General features: G+C 43.6%; 1 protein-coding gene across 2 annotated transcripts; it reads left to right on the top strand.

Annotated features, from left to right (window-relative positions):
- The first annotated feature begins 393 nt into the window (after positions 1-393).
- Positions 394-15,617, top strand: Dpy30 (dpy-30 histone methyltransferase complex regulatory subunit). Of its 2 annotated transcripts, none has more exons than XM_075955362.1 (5): positions 394-525; positions 748-820; positions 912-959; positions 9,047-9,189; positions 15,281-15,617. In XM_075955362.1, exons 2-5 carry the CDS (start codon positions 785-787, stop codon positions 15,351-15,353), a joined length of 300 nt encoding a protein of 99 aa, XP_075811477.1. In that variant the 5' UTR covers positions 394-525; positions 748-784; the 3' UTR covers positions 15,354-15,617. The 2 variants fall into 2 exon arrangements, with proteins under 2 accessions (XP_075811477.1, XP_075811478.1); XM_075955363.1 differs by lacking the exon at positions 394-525 and adding an exon at positions 559-649 and having other exon boundaries at positions 15,281-15,504.
- The last annotated feature ends 1,250 nt before the right edge of the window (positions 15,618-16,867 follow it).

Here is a 16,867-nt window from a genome sequence, read left to right as displayed (position 1 = left end):
GTGTGAGTGTTTTGCCTGGATCTATGTGGAGCACAAACGTGTCTCGTGCCTGCATAGGTCAGAAGAGAGCGTCACATCCCTGGAACTGGAGTTAAGGATGGTTGTGAGCCACCACGTGGGTGCTGGGAACCAAAGCTAAGTATTCTGCAAACACAGCAAGTAAATCAACTCCTGGGCGGTCTCTCCAGACCCTCTTTGGCTTTAATGAAAAGACTGGGCCTACGATTTCCTAATAAGAACCACTCAGCATTGAAGGGTCTCAGTTCCTCGGGGACAGAGACTTTCGGGCGGCACCAACGGCTGCTTCCAGGAGGTCTGCGGCAGGGAGGAGCCGGCAGGTGGCCAGGCTCACCGTGCACCGCAGAGGCGCAGGCCCTCTTAGGCGGGCTCTGGCACTCCTGCCAGCCGGGCTGCTTTGCGCAGGCGCGGCAGCAGCGCGACGTCCCTCACTTACGGCCGAAGCGGTTCGCGCTGGGAGTCTGTGGCGCCGTGCAGGGCACTTAGGAACCGACAGCATTGGCGCGGGTAATCAGCTCCCTGACCTCCTCCTCCCACTGCTAGATCCTCGGGACGACCTCCGAGCTTCGCGATGCGACGCGGACGGCCAGTCCGTGAACCGTCCCAGCCCGCGCGTCTGCTGCCCGCGGGGGTGAGGGGCGGGGTCCCGGGCTGGGCTACACCGCATCCTGGCGTCTTCCACTTGAAATCTCCCGGGTAACTAACTCGCGGCTCTTCTTGTTTTGCAAGACTGGTATCCGGTTGACTGCGGTTTGCAGGGTCCGCCATGGAGTCAGAGCAGATGCTGGAGGGACAGACGCAGGTACCAGGAGGCCCTTGGATTCAGAGTAGCTGTGTGCAGGGAGGCAGCGCGGAACGGGCGGATGTCTCTGTGACTCTATTTTGTTTTTTAGGTTGCAGAAAACCCTCACTCCGAGTACGGTCTTACGGACAACGTTGAGGTAACTCGCCCACTTCCTCTGCCGCCTCTGTGGGTCTCTTGAGAGCCGGAGAAAATTTAGGATCCGTTTACTAGGCTACTCTGCACGAGGGAACACTTGGCTGCCGTGATCTCCGTAGGATCAGATTATAAGCGGTTTCTTTTTCTAGCATGCCAATACTTGCCTAAAAATAAAGGTACTTTGTAAATGAATGACCAAATCCCGGAACCAGAGCTGGGTAGGTTTGGTTAGGAAAATAGAGGCTTCCTGGAGAAAATTTGTGTGTGAATAGGAGACTTGCGGGATTAAGTTTGGACTTAAAAAAAAAAATAAAAAAAAAGCAGGAGCGTTTCTAAGCATTTGTTGTAGAAACAGGTGTTAATATTTATTCAGCGCTTTGCTGTTTGTGTGATACACACCCGACCAATTTGTATATATCTTTAGCCCCAGAATGCTTAAAGTTCAGTAGCTTGGTAACTTGTTCCAGGTCACTAGCAAGTAAGCTTAGAGTTGTTTTCTATATTTTTTATTCTCTCTCTGTCTCTGTCTCTGTCTCTCTGTCTCTGTCTCTGTCTCTCTCTCTCTCTCTCTCTCTCTCTCTCTCTCTCTCTCTCTCTCTCTCTCTCTGTGTGTGTCTCTCTCTCTCTCTGTGTCTCTCTCTCTCTGTGTCTCTCTGTCTGTGTATGTGTAAGTCAGAGGGCAACCTTACACAGAGTCGGTTTTCTCCTTTCACCCTTAGGTGGGGGTTCTGGAGATGGAACTCAGGTCATCAGGCTTGGATGTAGCAAACCTTACCCACTGAGCCATTTTACCTAGAGTTTGTATTTCAATGTTGACGGGTTGACTTTTTTTTTTTGACTAAAGAATTGCATTGTATTTATGTGCGTGTGCTCTCTCTTCCTCTCTTAGTGTATATTTATAGTTCTCTCCCTCTCTCAATGTATATGTATATATGTTTCTTTTCTTTGTTTTTGGAGATAGGTTTTCACTATGTAGCTCTGACTGTCTGGAACTCACTATGTAAATCAGGCTGGTCTTGAATTCAGAGATCCACCTACACATCTACATCCTGAGTGTTGGGATTAAAGGCATGTGACATCATGCCTGATTTATGTATTTTTTTTTAATACTTTATTTTATGTATGTGAGTCGTTTACCTGGGTAGTTGTTTTTCATAAGGAGATGATGGCAGATCTCCTGAAACTTGAATTACAGAAAGCTACTATGTGTATGATGGGAATTGAATCAGGGTCTTCTGCAAGAGTGACTGGTTCTCTCTCTCTTTTTTTGAGACAGGGTTTCTCTGTGTTGCCCTGGCTGCCCTAGACCAGGCTGGCCTCAAACTCAGAGACCTGCTTGCCTCTTCTCCCGAGTGCTGGGATTAAAGGTGTGCACCACCACTGCCCAGCTAGTTCTCACATTTTTTTGCTTCATGTTTGACAGTGTTCTCTGAGCCTTAGTGGGAGTTCTAGAAGTTCCATTTAGGGCTGAGTACTAGCACTTTAACCAGCTCTGAGTCTTCATTTCTCGCTGACCCCTACAAAAAGTGGTGCCTCTGGCCAAGGCTGAGAGCTGCACTAATCTATGGGTAGAAACAGAAATATTTACACAGTTTAACAACATGACTTGCTAGGGCTATGGCCTCCAGAGTGATATAGGCTTTTGGACAGGTTTATGTACCAAGCAGGCATGTGGAGTAGGCCACACATCCAGTCAGAAAGCAGTAGGTTACCCCCATATACCATCATACCACTTTAACATTATTGGCTAAGTCTTGCCTGACAGATTTATTGTGGCTTAGGGCTCACTGCTGGGATAAACTGATTTATTTTTATTTTTTTAAATAAATAAATAAATATTTATTTTTTTTATGTCCATTGGTGATTTGCCATGGGTGTTGGGTCCCGTGGAACTGGAATTACAGACAGTTGTGAGCTGCCATGTGGGTGCTGGGAATCAAACTTGGGACCTCTGGAAGAACAATCAGTGCTCTTAACTGCTGAGGCATCTCTCCAGCCCTAAACTGATTTGTTTTGTTGTTAATGGCCTTGTCAGTCTATGGTGTGTGTGTGTGTGTGTGTGTGTGTGTATGTATGTATGTGTATATATATATATATATATATATATATATATATATAAATAATTTATTTGTATCTTGTTTGTTTTGGGATTTTTGAGATAGTTTCAAAATTGTCCTGGCTATCCTGTAACTTGCTATGTGGACTGTCTGTGATGGCTTTGGACTCTGAGGTCTGCCGCCTCTACCTCCTGAGTGCTGGGACTAAAGGTGTATGCCACCATGCCTGACAATATATATTGTGTCTTGATCTGTTTTGTAGGTTGATTTTTCTTTGTTATAGATGTTTTATTTCCTTTTTTAACCTAGTAATTTCTTTCTTAAAACATTACTATTTTTTAAGGATTTTTTTTTTTTTCGAGACAGGGTTTCTCTGTGGCTTTGGAGCCTGTCCTGGAATTAGCTCTGTAGACCAGGCTGGTCTCGAACTCACAGAGATCCACCTGTCTCTGCCTCCCAAGTGCTGGGATTAAAGGCGTGCGCCACCGTCACCCGGCTTATTTATTTTTTTTATGTGTGTGTATGCCATATGTGTATTGGTACCCCTGAGGCCAGAAGAAAGTGTCAAATCACTTGGAGCTGGAGTTTCAGGTGGTTGTGGGCTTTCTGATTGGAGTGTTGGGAACTGAATTTAGAGCCGGGTGGTGGTGGTGGTGCATGCCTTTAATCCCTGCACTCAGAGGCAGGCGGATCTCTGTGAATTCAAGGACAGCCTGGTCTAGAAGAGCTAGTTCCAGAACAGGAACCAAAAAGCTAAGGAGAAACCCTGTCTCGAAAATCAAAAAAAAAAAAAAAAAAAAAAAAGCAAGAAGTAGGGGCTGGAAAGATGACTCAGGGCCTAAGAACACTGACCCCTCTTTCAGAGAACCCGGGTTCAATTCTCAACACCCACATGGCGGCTCACAACTGTCTGTAATTCCAGTTCCAGGGGACTTGATACCCATGGCAAAACACCAGTGCACATAAAAATAAATAAATACATAAATAAAACATTTTTTTAAAAGCATCACAGTTTTTATTTTATTTTTTTTAAATATTTATTTATTATGTATACATACAATATTCTGTCTGTGTGTGTGTATGCAGGCCAGAAGAGGACACCAAACCTCATTACAGATGGCTGTGAGCCACCATGTGGTTGCTGGGAATTGAACTCATGACCTTTGGAAGAGCAGGCAATGCTCTTAACCACTGAGCCATCTCTCCAGCCCATAAATAAAACATATTAAGAGCAGGAAATGTACCTTTTTTTCCCCAAGATTTTTCAGGCTGAGTGTGGTGGCACACACATTTAGAATTCTCAGCTCTGAGCTGGAAGTGGGAGCCGGGAGCTACAAGTCTTTCATCCCAGCACTCTGGAGGCAGAGGCAGGTGCATCTCTTGTGAGATCAGCCTGGTCTGCATAGTGAATTCCAGGACAGGACAACCAGGGCTGTTACACAGAGAAACCTGTCTTGAAAAACCAAAAAAAAAAAAAAAAAAGCACCAAAAGGAAAAGAATCTCCCGTTTTAGGGAGGTAGAGGCAGGTGGATCTCTTGAGTTCTAGGTCAGCCAAGGGTATAAAATAGAGATATTCTCTCTCTCTCTCTAAAGAATCTCTGGTTCTAAGGAGGTAGAGGTAGGTGGATCTCTGGTTTCCAGGACTGCAAAGGGTAGAAAATAGAGATAATCTCTCTCTCTCTCAAAGGGTATAAAATAGAGCTAGTCTTTCTCTTTCTCTCTCTCTCTCTCACACATACACACATGCACGTGCACTTACAGCTTAACCAAAAGTAACTTGGGGAGGGAAGGGTTTATTTCATCTTACCACTGTAATCAGTCCATCATCCAGAGAAGTCAGGGTAGGAACTGATGCAGAGGCCATGGAGGGATGCTGCTTACTGGCTTGCTCAGCCTGCTCATAGCACCTAGGATCAGCAGCCCAGGAGTGGCATCATCCATCCTTAATGGGTTTGGTCCTCATATCAATCACTAATCCAAAAGGAAAAAAAAAAGCCTCCCAGACTTGCCTATGAGCCAGTCTGGTTGGGAATTTTCTCAAATGATACTCTACTAGTCTGTGTCAAGTTGACATAAAAGCTAGCCAGCACTGTGCATGAGTGCTGTGCCTGCATGTATGTGTGTGTACTGCAGGCATGTTTGATGCCTATAGAGGGTAGAAGAAGGTCCAGGTCCTCTGGAACTGCTTGTGAGCCACTCTGCAGGTCCTCTGTAAGAGCAGCCAGTGCTCTCAACCAACCACAGAGCCTCTATTATTATTGTTGTTTGTATGTGTTTGGAGTTGATTCTTCCTACCTCTACATGTGTTCTGGGGTTTGCCACAGTAAGTGCCTTTCCCTACTGAATCATCTCATTGGTCTTGCCCAGGAATAGTTCTTTTTCATTTCTTTTTTTTTTTGGGTCTCACTATGTATGGAGACTTGACTGTCCTTCGTTTGCTCTGTAGCCCAGTTTGATCTTGAGTCCTTCTGCCTCTGCTTCCTACCTGCTGGGAGAAAAGGCATGTGCCACCATGCCTGCCCTCACTGCCTACTGATTTCTTAATACTCTGCTGGGAACTGTGAATTTTACTTTGTAGAGTATTAGATATTTTGGTATATCTTCAAACATTCTTGAATATTGACTTTTTTTTTAAATATTTATTTATTTATTATATTATGTGTATAGCATTCCTTCCACGTGTGCCTGCAAGCCAGAAGGGGGCGCCGGGTCTCATTATAGATGGCTGTAAGCCACCATGTGGTTGCTGGGAATTGAACTCAGGACCTCTGGAAGAGCAGTCAGAGCTCTTAACCTCTGAGCCATCTCTCCAGCCCCGAATATTGACTTTTCAAGGCTTGCTTCAACCTTTGTCAGGTAGGGCCAGACTAGCAGGCTTTAAGTCCAATTTCATCGTCTTGAGTATTCTATCTAATGTTCCATTTATTTTTGAGGGTCTGCTGCTCTATACCATTGGACCACCAAATGTTCCCAGAGTGTGTGAGCTGTGTAAATGTCCTTGTTCCTTCCAGGTGGTTTTCCTCAGGTCTCTGGCAGCTGTATTCATCTAGATGCTAAAGTAGCCTCACTGGTCGGTTTCTGCGCGTCTCTATGTCCCTCTTGCCTGTGCAGCTTTCTCCTTGTAGTGCCCTGCCTCGCGAATAGGAGCTGTTTTGGTTTCTCACAATTTCCAACATTTGTCTTCTCAATTCGGGGCTACTGCCAGACTCTGCTTAGTTCCTCTTTGATGCTGCTGCATCCTGTGAGCTTTCTTAGTAGCAAGCAGGGAGCAATCGTAGGGTTTACCTCAGTTATGCCCCCTTTTCGTTGTAGTATACTGTAAACCCTTCCAGACAGGGTTTCTTTGTGTATCCTTGGCTGTATCCTGGAGCTAGCTCTGTAGACCAGGCTGGCCTTGAACACACAGAGAACTGCCTGCCTCTGCAGTGCTGGGATCACTGGCGTGCACCGCCCCTCTAATAATTCTTTTTATTTTTGACCGTAAACTTGACCTCACTCTCTGTTCTTTTTGTCACTGTAGTGCACCATGATCTTTCTGTCTTTGTGTTTGGTGGACTATCTGTATTGTGTATATTTAATCCGTGATAATTGACTGCCCCTTTTCCTGATGTGACAAACTATCCTGTCAAAAGCAACTTCAGTACAGAAGGATTTACCTTGGTTCGTAGTCTTGGGGTTCAGTGCATTATGTAGGGAGAGTCAAAATGGGGTGCTTGAAGCAGCTGGTCATCTATGTCCACAGTCAGAAGAGCGCAGCAAATGCTCCCACCCAGCTAGGTTTCACCTCCTGAAGCAGCCAGCGGTCCAGGACTGAAGCTGTGTGAAGGTTGCTGCCTCGCCCTCCTTATCCTAAGAAAAATAGCCCCCGCATGCATGCCTAGAGAATGACTTAATCTAGATGATCCCTTCCAGGTGCTCGGCGTCCTATTTCTTACTTGATTCTAGACCACGTCAAGTTGGTGGCCAATATTGTCTGGCACATTGACTTCTTAACTTAAGCATAGCAATTGACACGTCGTAAGCGCTCCGTCAGTGCTTGAGTGAAGTTAGTTAAGGGCAGTATATAGGAATTGTTTATTTTGGTGATGATTTATTTAAAAAGTTTTAGTTGTATGTATGTATATGTGCCTGTAGAGGGGTTAGGCCCTCCAGGGACTGGAATAACAGACATTGTGAGCCTGTGAGCTGCCTGATGTGGGTGTTGGGATTGAATTCTAGTCCTCTGAAAGAGGAGTACTCACTCTTTGTTGAGACAGGGTTTCTCTGTCCTGGAACTCACTTTGTAGATCAGGCTGGCCTCAGACTCACAGACATCCACCTGCCTCTGGCTCTCAGTGCTGAGACTGAAGGTGTGTGTCCCCACTGCCCTGCTCCTTAGCACCAAGTCATTTCTCCAGCCCTCTTAAACTGTATTTTACATTTTTTTTTTGAGATAGTTTCTCTATATATCCTTGGCTGTGCTGGAATTCATTGAGATCTGCTTGTTTCTGCCTCCTGAAAGGAGGGCACCCCAGCTCAGTGCCCCCCTTTAAAAGATAGTTACGTGTAGCTCAGGCTGGGTTTGAACTTGCTATGTAGCCGAGAATGATCTTGAATTCCTGATCTTTTTGCTTCTACCTACCAAGTGCTGGGGTCACGGGTATATACTACCATACCCAGTTAATGCAGGGACTGAACCCAGGACTTCATGCATGTATATAATCTCCCTGGAATTGCTGTTTCTTATTGGAGACATTGTAATAGCATGTAATTTAATACACAAATACTCTGCTAAGTCAGGACTGTGAGCCATGCTGTGGTGGTGCACACCTTTAATCCCAGCACTCGGGAGGCAGAGAGGCAGGCGGATCTCTGTGAGTTCGACACCAGCCTGGTCCATAGGACAGGCTCCAAAGTCACAGGGAACACTGTCTTGAAAAGCAAAAAAAAAGGACAGTGTTCTTTACTAGAATTAAGAAGAATTTGTTGGGCTGGAGAGATGACTCAGCGATTAAGAGTGCCCAGTTTGAATTCCCAGCACCCACAGGGCAGCTCATAACTGCCTGTAACTCCAGTTTCAGGTGATCTGACACTTCACACATGTATACATGCAGGCAGGCAAAACATGAATACACATGAAATAAAAGTAAATTTTTTTTAGATTTATTTATTTATTAAGGACAGTGTTCTGCCTGCATGCGTACCTGCACTCCAGAAGAGGGTGCTAGATCTCATTATAGATGATAGTGAACCACTATGTCGTTGCTGGGAATTGAACTCAGAACCTCTGGAAGAACAGTCAGTGCTTTTAACCACTGAGCCATCTCTCCAGCCTCATAGATTTATTTATTTATTATGTATACAATATTCTGCCTGCATGTTTGCCTGCAAGGCAGAAAAGGGCACCAGATCTCATTATAGATGGTTGTGAGGCAACATGTGGTTGCTGGGGATTGAACTCAGGACCTCTGGAAAAGTAGTCAGTGTTCTTAACCTCTGAGCCATCTCTCCAGCCCCCTAAAGTAGATTATTTAAGAAAAAAGAATTTATTGCTTGGTGTTGGTGGCACATTCCTTTAATCCCAGCACTCAAGAAGCAGGCAGATCTCTGCTAGTTCTAGGCCAGCCTGCTCTATAGAGTGAGTTCCAGGAGAAACCCTGTCTGGGAAAACCATAAAATTAGGGGTTGGGGCTGGTGAGTTGGCAAGTGTTTTTGCAGCGGACTGAGGTTGGATTTCCAGCACTGTCACAGCAACTTCACCCTATCTATAATTCCAGTTCCGGGTGCCTGATGCCCCCCTCTGGCCTTCTTGGGCACATGATTTACATAAATCTATGTAGGCAAAACACTAATGCCCATGAAATAATAAAAGCAGGAATTTAGGGATTGGCTTTAATTTCTTTTGGTGGAGAGGTTTGCCGTGTGGTGTATTCTAGTCATGATTTGCTTTCCTTTTAGTGTGTTTTTCCCATTAGTTTTTGTTTTGCTTTCAAAAATAATCTTGTACTTTGGGATATTTATTTATTTATTTATTTATTTTTACAACACTAGAGGATAGTCGAAAATGAGAAGATTAATGCAGAAAAGTCATCAAAACAGAAGGTGGATCTACAGTCTTTGCCAACCCGTGCCTACCTGGACCAGACAGTCGTGCCTATCTTATTACAGGGTCTTGCTGTGCTTGCAAAGGAAAGGTGAGATAATACCGTCTGACTGGAGATAGAATGTGGGGTTCCTGTGCCCAGATACCGCTAGTTATGTATGGTGGTTCTTTGCTGTAGTGTTTGTGTGCAGTGATGTCACGCGTATTTTATTTTAGAATACATTTATATATGGTGTGTGTGTGTGTGTGTGTGGATCTTGAGAATTAAACTCAGGTCATCAGACTTAGTATCAAGCACCTTTACCTGCTGAATCATCTTACTGGCCCTATTGCTGTTAAACTTTCATTTTATTTACTTATTTTTTCTTTGTTTCTTTCTTGTTTTTTTTCCCAAGATGGGGTTTCTCTGTGTAACCTTGGCTGTCCTGGAACTCGCTCTGTAAACCAGGCTGGCCTCGAACTCAGATTGCCTCCTCAAAATTTTGATTTTTAAAAAATGATTTATTTATTAATTTTATGTGTGTGGGTATTTTATATGGGTGTATGTCTGTGCACCATGTGGGCCAAAAGAGGGTATTGCATAGAGATTGGAATTACATAGATGATTGTGGGTCACATGTGTGTGGGTATTTTATATGGGTGTATGTCTGTGCACCAAAAGAGGGTATTGCATAGAGATTGGAATTACATAGATGATTGTGGGTCACATGTGTGTGGATGCTGGCACTTGAACTCATGTATACAGACTTGGAACCATAGGCTGTAGGTAATATTATAAAGTTTTTACTTAAGGGTAACATTGTTCTAGGTTGTCTTCATTGACACACATATATATCTCAGAGATCTGCCTGCCTCTACCTCCAGAGTACTGGGGTTAAAGTGTGCCACCACGGCCTAGCTAATGCTTATAATTAAAATTACAAAAATACCACAGTAACTTAGCCACTTTACCATTGCTTTTTTTTTTTTTTTTGACGGGCAGCCTAGGCTGACTTTGAACTCACTTTGTAGCCAAGGATGTCCTTGAACTTTCAACCTAGTGCTTGGGTTGTGGGAAGTATGATACCACATTTCCAGATCTTGTTTTTGTGATTGAGTCTAAAGCCTGATTACTCTGCCTGCTTATCTATATTCCTGTTTTTTTTTTTTTTTGAGACAGTCTCAAATAACTCAGGCTGACCTTGAACTCTGTCTGCGGCTTTGGAGCCTGTCTTGGAACTAACTCTATAGACCAGGCTGGCCTCGAACTCACAGAGATCCGTCTGCCTCTGCCTCCCAAGTGCTGGGATTAAAGGCCTGCGCCACCATCGCCCAGCTATTTGAAACCTTTTTGCCTGTGCTTGCTTATTGTTTTTAGTGACAATCAAGAATTGATTTTCTAGTTTTATGGAGTTTGACTTTATATAGTATTTGACATATTGTGGTATTTGCTTTAATTTGTATTTCTGTCCAATAACTTGTTCCTTAAGTTTTTTCCCTGTGTCACTGTTGTCTCAAGTATAGGATTATTATAGTCTCCTTGGTTGTGCCTGGACTTCAAACTGGGGACCCTGCTCATGAAAGGCAAGCACTCCACTATCAGGCTAGGTTCCCAGCTGGTTTCAAAGGGCTCTTTTTGCCAGTACACTTGCTCATCAGCAGTAACTTCTCCCTTCAGGAGCAGTTCTCTGTTTTCTAGATGCATCGCTATAATCCTTACAGGAAATCTTTTTTTTGTGTTTTGTTTTATTTTTATTTTTTAGCAGTTCATCGCCCTAACCACTTTGCCACCTTGTCCCTATTTTTATTATTTTATTTTATTGTTTTTGGCTTTTCGAGACAGGATTTCTCTGTAGCTTTGGAGCCTGTCCTGGAACTAGCTCTGTAGACCAGGCTGGCCTCGAACTCACAGAGTTCTACCTGCCTCTGCCTCCCGAGTGCTGGGATTAAAGGTGTGTGCCACCACTGCCCGCCCTCCCTATTTTTATTTTTTAATATGTGTGTTTTCACCTGCATATGTGTGTGTGTATGCGCGCACGCGTGTGCGTGCACCACATGGGTGTCTGGTGTTCACAGAGGCCAGAAAACGGCATGGGATCCCTTGCAATTGGAGTTACCCTGTTTGTTAGGCAACAGTGGGTGCTAGGAATTGAACCTTGGTTCTCTGAGAGAGCAGCCAGTGTCCTTAACCACTCATCTTTGAGTCATCTCTCTAGCCCATCTTTTTTTCTCAGGGAGGGTCTTATGTAGCTTCTGCTGACTTTGGATTAGTTATGTAGCTGAGGAAGGCTATGGACTCATTTGCATACTCTGTGTCCCAAGTACTGGAATTACAGATGTGAGCCATCATACCGAGCTTCTAATTTCTTTTTTGTGTAAACAAATAGGGAAATTTGTTTTGTAAACTAGTTTCTATTAGGTGTGTGCTGTGTTTTAACTCTAGGACAGTAATAATTGCTGTAGTAAATGGATATAAGTTAGTAACATAGATTAGTTAAATTTTGTTATATTTTAGTTGTGTGTGCGAGTGTGTATGTCTGCTTATGTGTACGCTAGGGTGTGTGCTTATGTATATGTGCAGCACATGCATGTTTGCATGCCTGAGTGTGAGTGTGGAGGTCAGAGGACAACTCTGAGGAGTTGGTTTTTCCCTTTTTACACATGGGTTATGAGCTTGTCAGGCTTGGTGGCAGGGGTCTTCCCTGATAAGCCATCCTGATGGCCAAGATTGATACATTAGTTTATTTAAAAGTTATGTGTCCTGGTTGTGGTGGCACACACCTTCAGTCCCATCACACTGGGAGAGACTGGCAGGTCTCTAGATGGTTGAGGTTCAGGCCAGTCAGGGAACTGTTGTGAGACACTGTCTTTAAGAAGAAGAATGGGGGGGGGGCTGGAGAGATGGCTCAGTGGTTAAGAGCATTGCCTGCTCTTCCAAAGGTCCTGAGTTCAATTCCCAGCAACCACATGGTGGCTCACAACCATCTGTAAAGAGGTCTGGCGCCCTCTTCTGGCCTTCAGGCATACAGACAGAATATTGTATACATAATAAATAAATAAATTAAAAAAAAAAAAGAAGAATAATGGGCTGGCGAGACGACTTGGCACTCACTGCTCTTGGAGAGGACCTGTGTTTGTTTCTTAACACCTACATGGAGGCTCCTAGCCATCTGTCACTCTGGATCCAGGGCATCTGACGCCCTCTTCTGGCGTCTGTGGGCATAAACATACATGTAGGCAAAACACCTATACATGCTTAAAAGAAACACACACACACACACACACACACACACACACACACACACACACACACGCTGTCCATTAGAGCATGTGCTTGGAATACAACAAATACTTGTCTTTTGCTTTTGCTTGGTTATTTATAAGATAAGATTTATTTATGACTGAATATATCTTGACTCTGCTGTTGATGACTGGAATGTGGCTGGGCTGGAGTAAGAACTTATTGGTAGGGTGTTGCCCTGGTGTGCCTGAGGTCCCAGGTTCAGTCCCCAGCACCATCCCAAAAAGGTAATCTTTTACTTTTTCATTTTTTTCCAAAGAAGGCTGGTATGTTAGAAATTCCATATATTCTAAATTTTAAATCACTATTATTGTTTTATTGGGACAGGGTCTCAAGTAGCCTAAATTGGTTTCAAACTTCCTTTGTAACTTTGATGACCTTGAACTGATGACCCACCTCTGCATCCTGGCCTCTGCCCTGACCTCTGCCCGATTGCTTGGATTATAGGTGTGCACAACTGTGCCTGATTAAAATTCTAAATACTACTATTAAATGCTAAAAGAAAAAACTAGGACGATTTTTAACTAGTAATATGTTTTTAAATAGAATTCTTAGGCAAAGAGTTTTTGTAAAATCAGTCATTAGGTTAACCTAATTATTTGGTGAAAGTGGGTCTGTAGGCAGCTCAGAAGATTTTGCTGGTAAGGTGTGTTGGTGTGAGCAGTTGGGTGGCTGAGGCAAGAGAACTGTTAGTTCCTGGTGGACTGGTTTATGTAACTTTCTCAAGACAGAATAGAAGGGGTTAGAGCTGAGGTTGTAGCTCAGTGGTAGAATGCTTGCTTACCTTGGATACTGTTTAAAATGCAAAAGGAAATTATTTGTTTTATTTTTTTGAGACAGGGTCTCTTTACATAGCCCTAACTGTCCTGAAACTTACAGAGTTCCTCATATCTTTCTAGTGTGGGCAATCTAGGCATGGGGTGATGCACTGGGGAGGCTGAGGCAGGAGGATCTCCTAGTTTGAGACCAGCCTGGTTTACAGAGTGAGTTCCAAGACAGCCAGGATCTCTACTCTGTCTCAAAAGCCAAACAAAAAGGCAAAACCTGGAGAGATGGCTCAGCAGTTAAGAGCACCAGCTGCCCTTCCAGAGGTCCTGAGTTCTGTTCTCAGCAACCACGTGGTGTTGCACTACCATCTATAGCGGTATCTGATGCCCTCTTCCTCCTGCAGGCATGCATGCAGGCAGACCGATCATACATACGCATATATTATACGTTACATAAATAAATCAATTTTTTAAAAATAGGGTTTCTCTGTGTAGCCCTAGCTGTCCTTGAACTTGATCTGTAGACCAGGCTGGCCTTGAACTCAGAGATCCATCTGACTCTGCCTCCTCAGTGCTGGGATTAAACGTGTGCTCCGCCACCTGGCTGATTTCCTCCCCCCCACATAAAAAAGGGCACGTGCCACACATTCCCCTAGCACAGGGAAATTTTTTTGTTTTTGGAGACAGGGTTTCTCTGTGCAACAGCCCTGGCTGTCCTAGAACTAGTTATGGTAACTCAGTTTTCCGCATGCTCTCTTGCTCGCCTTCCTTTTTCTCCCGCACCTTGCCTTTTGGAGTAGGATCTATGGCAAATGTGCAGTTATTTAAATTTATAAGTGGTTTTCTCATGTGTGAATTGGTTGTTGTAGCATCATAAATATTAATTTAAAAAAGTTGGGCTGTCAAGATAGTGAATAAAGAGGCTTGCCACCAAGCCTGATGCCCTGAGTTTGATTCCCCAGGACCCACATAACAGAAAGACTTGCTGTCTTTCCCACAAGTGTCATGCCTCCCACAAAATATATGTAATAAAAGATTTGGAGGAAAATTGAAGTGTCTTTTTAAAAAGGAGCAGGTTGTCTAAATGAATGCTAATCATTGGACCTTCAGTCATCTGTGAGTTCATCGGGTGCTAATGTTGCTAATGGCCTGTCCCTTATTGTTTTGTTTTTTTTTGCTGAAGGATAATACTTCAGAAACCACACATACTGTAGGCATACAGCTTGAGTTTGTTTTGGTTTTTTTGAGGCATGGTTTCTCTGTCTAACTTTGCACCCTGTCCTGGAACTCACTTTGTAGACCAGGCTGGCTTTGAACTCCGAGAGATCTGCCTCTAGGATTAAAACCATGCACCACCACCGCCCGGTTTGCTTTTGTTTTTAAAAAGGTTCTCAGTGTGTAGCTTTGACTGACCTGGAACTGGCTATGTAGACTAGGCTAGCCTCTGTGCCCATTGTGCTGGGCTTTCTTGAAACTAAACACCTATGCTATGTACACTAAGGTCGTGAAGCCGAATACTGCTTGTATCTTAGAAATCTCCCTGAGGCAAGCAGCATTTCATTCCCCTGGGTTGTGTTTTTGGACTCAGTAGGTAAAGGAATTTGTTGAGCAGAGCAAACCTAACCACCAGTTACCTGACTTCAGTATCCAGAACTCATATGAGGGTTCTGGGAAAACCGGCTCCCGAGTTGTCTTTTGACCTCCACATGGGTGAGACATCTGTTCCCACCATGCATACATGCAATAATAATAAATAAAGATTAAACAAGACCCCATGTGTTTTAGAATTGAGTTTGTACTGGTTTTAGCTATAAAACAATTTAAGTCCTTTTAAACTTTAATATTGGCTTCTTAGTTTGCCTGTCTCACCATATTTGTTACAGATAACCTTTAACTGGAAATGAAACATCTATTTTAAAAAATGGTGTAGCTGGACGGTGGTGGTGCACACTTTTAATCCTAGCACTCGGGAGGCAGAGACAGGCAGATCTGAGTTCGAAGCCAGCCTGGTCTACAGAGTGATTTCTGGGACAGGCTCCAAAGCTACAGAGAACCCCCCCTCGAAAAACCAAACCAAACAAACAAATTAATGTATGTGCAGAATATCTAACCTTTGCATTTCTTTTCCCTTACAGACCGCCAAATCCCATCGAGTTTCTAGCATCTTATCTTTTAAAAAATAAGGCACAGTTTGAAGACCGAAATTGATTACTTGGGAAGAAAAGAAACATTTGGTTGCTACTGTAGATTTACATGATTACGAGGCAGCTTTAATTGCCATGATTCCCCTCTCTACTCTGGAACCTTCCGGACCACAGAACTCACTTCTGGAGTTGCAGAAGAGAACATATCCTCTGTCTGATTTAATCACCATACTTATTTAATGAGTATCATCTGTGCAATTTTTTTCTCAGATGGTCTTTTACTTTGTTTTTAAAAGACCTTCAAAATAAACTGTTAAAACACCATTAATTCATAGTTTTTATGTTTGTTTCCATGAACTGTTTGTAGTTTTGAATGTGATACTTTGTAGTAATCATATAGTAGCCACCACATTTGCAATATTTTACTTAAATGACCTCTGGAATTGAACTCTGCAGAGGGGCTTTTTTCCACTTTGCAGGGAAGCGTGGGGAGGTTAAGAGCCTGCTTAAGACAACACTGCTGGTAAATGCTTACATGGGCGTGCAGCGCAGTCCCACCAATGTTCTCATAGCTAAGTAACAAGTTCTTCAATTCCTTAGTCTTGTTGCATCTCTGCAAAACAGTAGGGGGCTGAAGAGGTGACATCTTAGGGTATTTATCTTTCAGAGGACCCACATTTGATTCCTGGCACCCACACAGTGGCTCACAGTAGTCTAACTTAGTTTCAGGGATCTGACCCTCTCTTCTGACACACACAAGATGCACTTACATACATTCAGGCAAAACATTTATACATATGAAATTAAAAAGAAATAACGTAGTATTTCTGTATTTTGCGTGTATTCCTATTGTCCCCCATGAAGAAGTTGAGATAAAGTAGTGTGATGAAAGCTAGGGGGCACAATTACTAGAACTCTTGTTCTCAAATGGGAGGCAAGTTTCCCCCTTCGGTTATGTATGGGCAATGAGTGAGGTGGGATTCTGCTGACAGGGTAGAGCCCAGGATATTACGAATCTCAGAAGGTTCAGGACAGTCCATGTGCCCATCTCTCCCTCTTAGTCACCCAGTTCAAACTAAGAGTGGTATTAAAGTTGAGAAACCCTGCACTGGGAGCATATTAATCTTGTCTTTAGGTTAAGAGCCTGTGCAAAGGTGATGTTAATCAGGTAATGTTAATCAGATGTCTTCTGTAATTCCCCTTAATGGCCATGCGCTGTGGTGCATACTTTTAATCCCAACACTGGGAGGCAGAGGCAGGTGGATCTTAATTGTTCAAGGCCAACTAGAGCTACATTAACAATTTATTCATTGTTTCCTTTTTGAGGTAAGGGTTCTACATAGCTTTGGCTGTCCTGGAACTCAGATCCTTCTGCTTCTGCTCCTAGAGTGCTGGGATTAAAGAATTTAATTATGCCAGGTGGTGGTGACTCATGCTTTTAATCCTAGCACTCAGGAGGCAGACGCAGGTCGATCTCTGTGAGTTTGAGGCCAGCCTGGTCTACAAAGTGAGTTCCAGGACAAGGCTCCAAAGCTACACAGAGATACCCTGTCTCGAAAAAACAAAAATAGAAAAAAA

The sequence above is a fragment of the Microtus pennsylvanicus genome, chromosome 21 (assembly GCF_037038515.1).
Source record: "Microtus pennsylvanicus isolate mMicPen1 chromosome 21, mMicPen1.hap1, whole genome shotgun sequence".
In the NCBI taxonomy this organism is placed as follows: Eukaryota; Metazoa; Chordata; class Mammalia; order Rodentia; family Cricetidae; genus Microtus; species Microtus pennsylvanicus.
This window is presented reverse-complemented; position numbering and strand designations above follow the sequence as displayed.

What these genes read in the sequence shown, in the direction of transcription:
- Dpy30 (XM_075955362.1), top strand. Translation starts at nt 785, where the DNA reads ATGGAGTCAGAGCAGATGCTGGAGGGACAGACGCAG. An exon ending in TGCTGGAGGGACAGACGCAG is followed by an intron (nt 821 to 911) that starts GTACCAGGAGGC and finishes TTTGTTTTTTAG; the next exon opens with GTTGCAGAAAACCCTCACTC. An exon ending in GCTGTGCTTGCAAAGGAAAG is followed by an intron (nt 9,190 to 15,280) that starts GTGAGATAATAC and finishes TTTCCCTTACAG; the next exon opens with ACCGCCAAATCCCATCGAGT.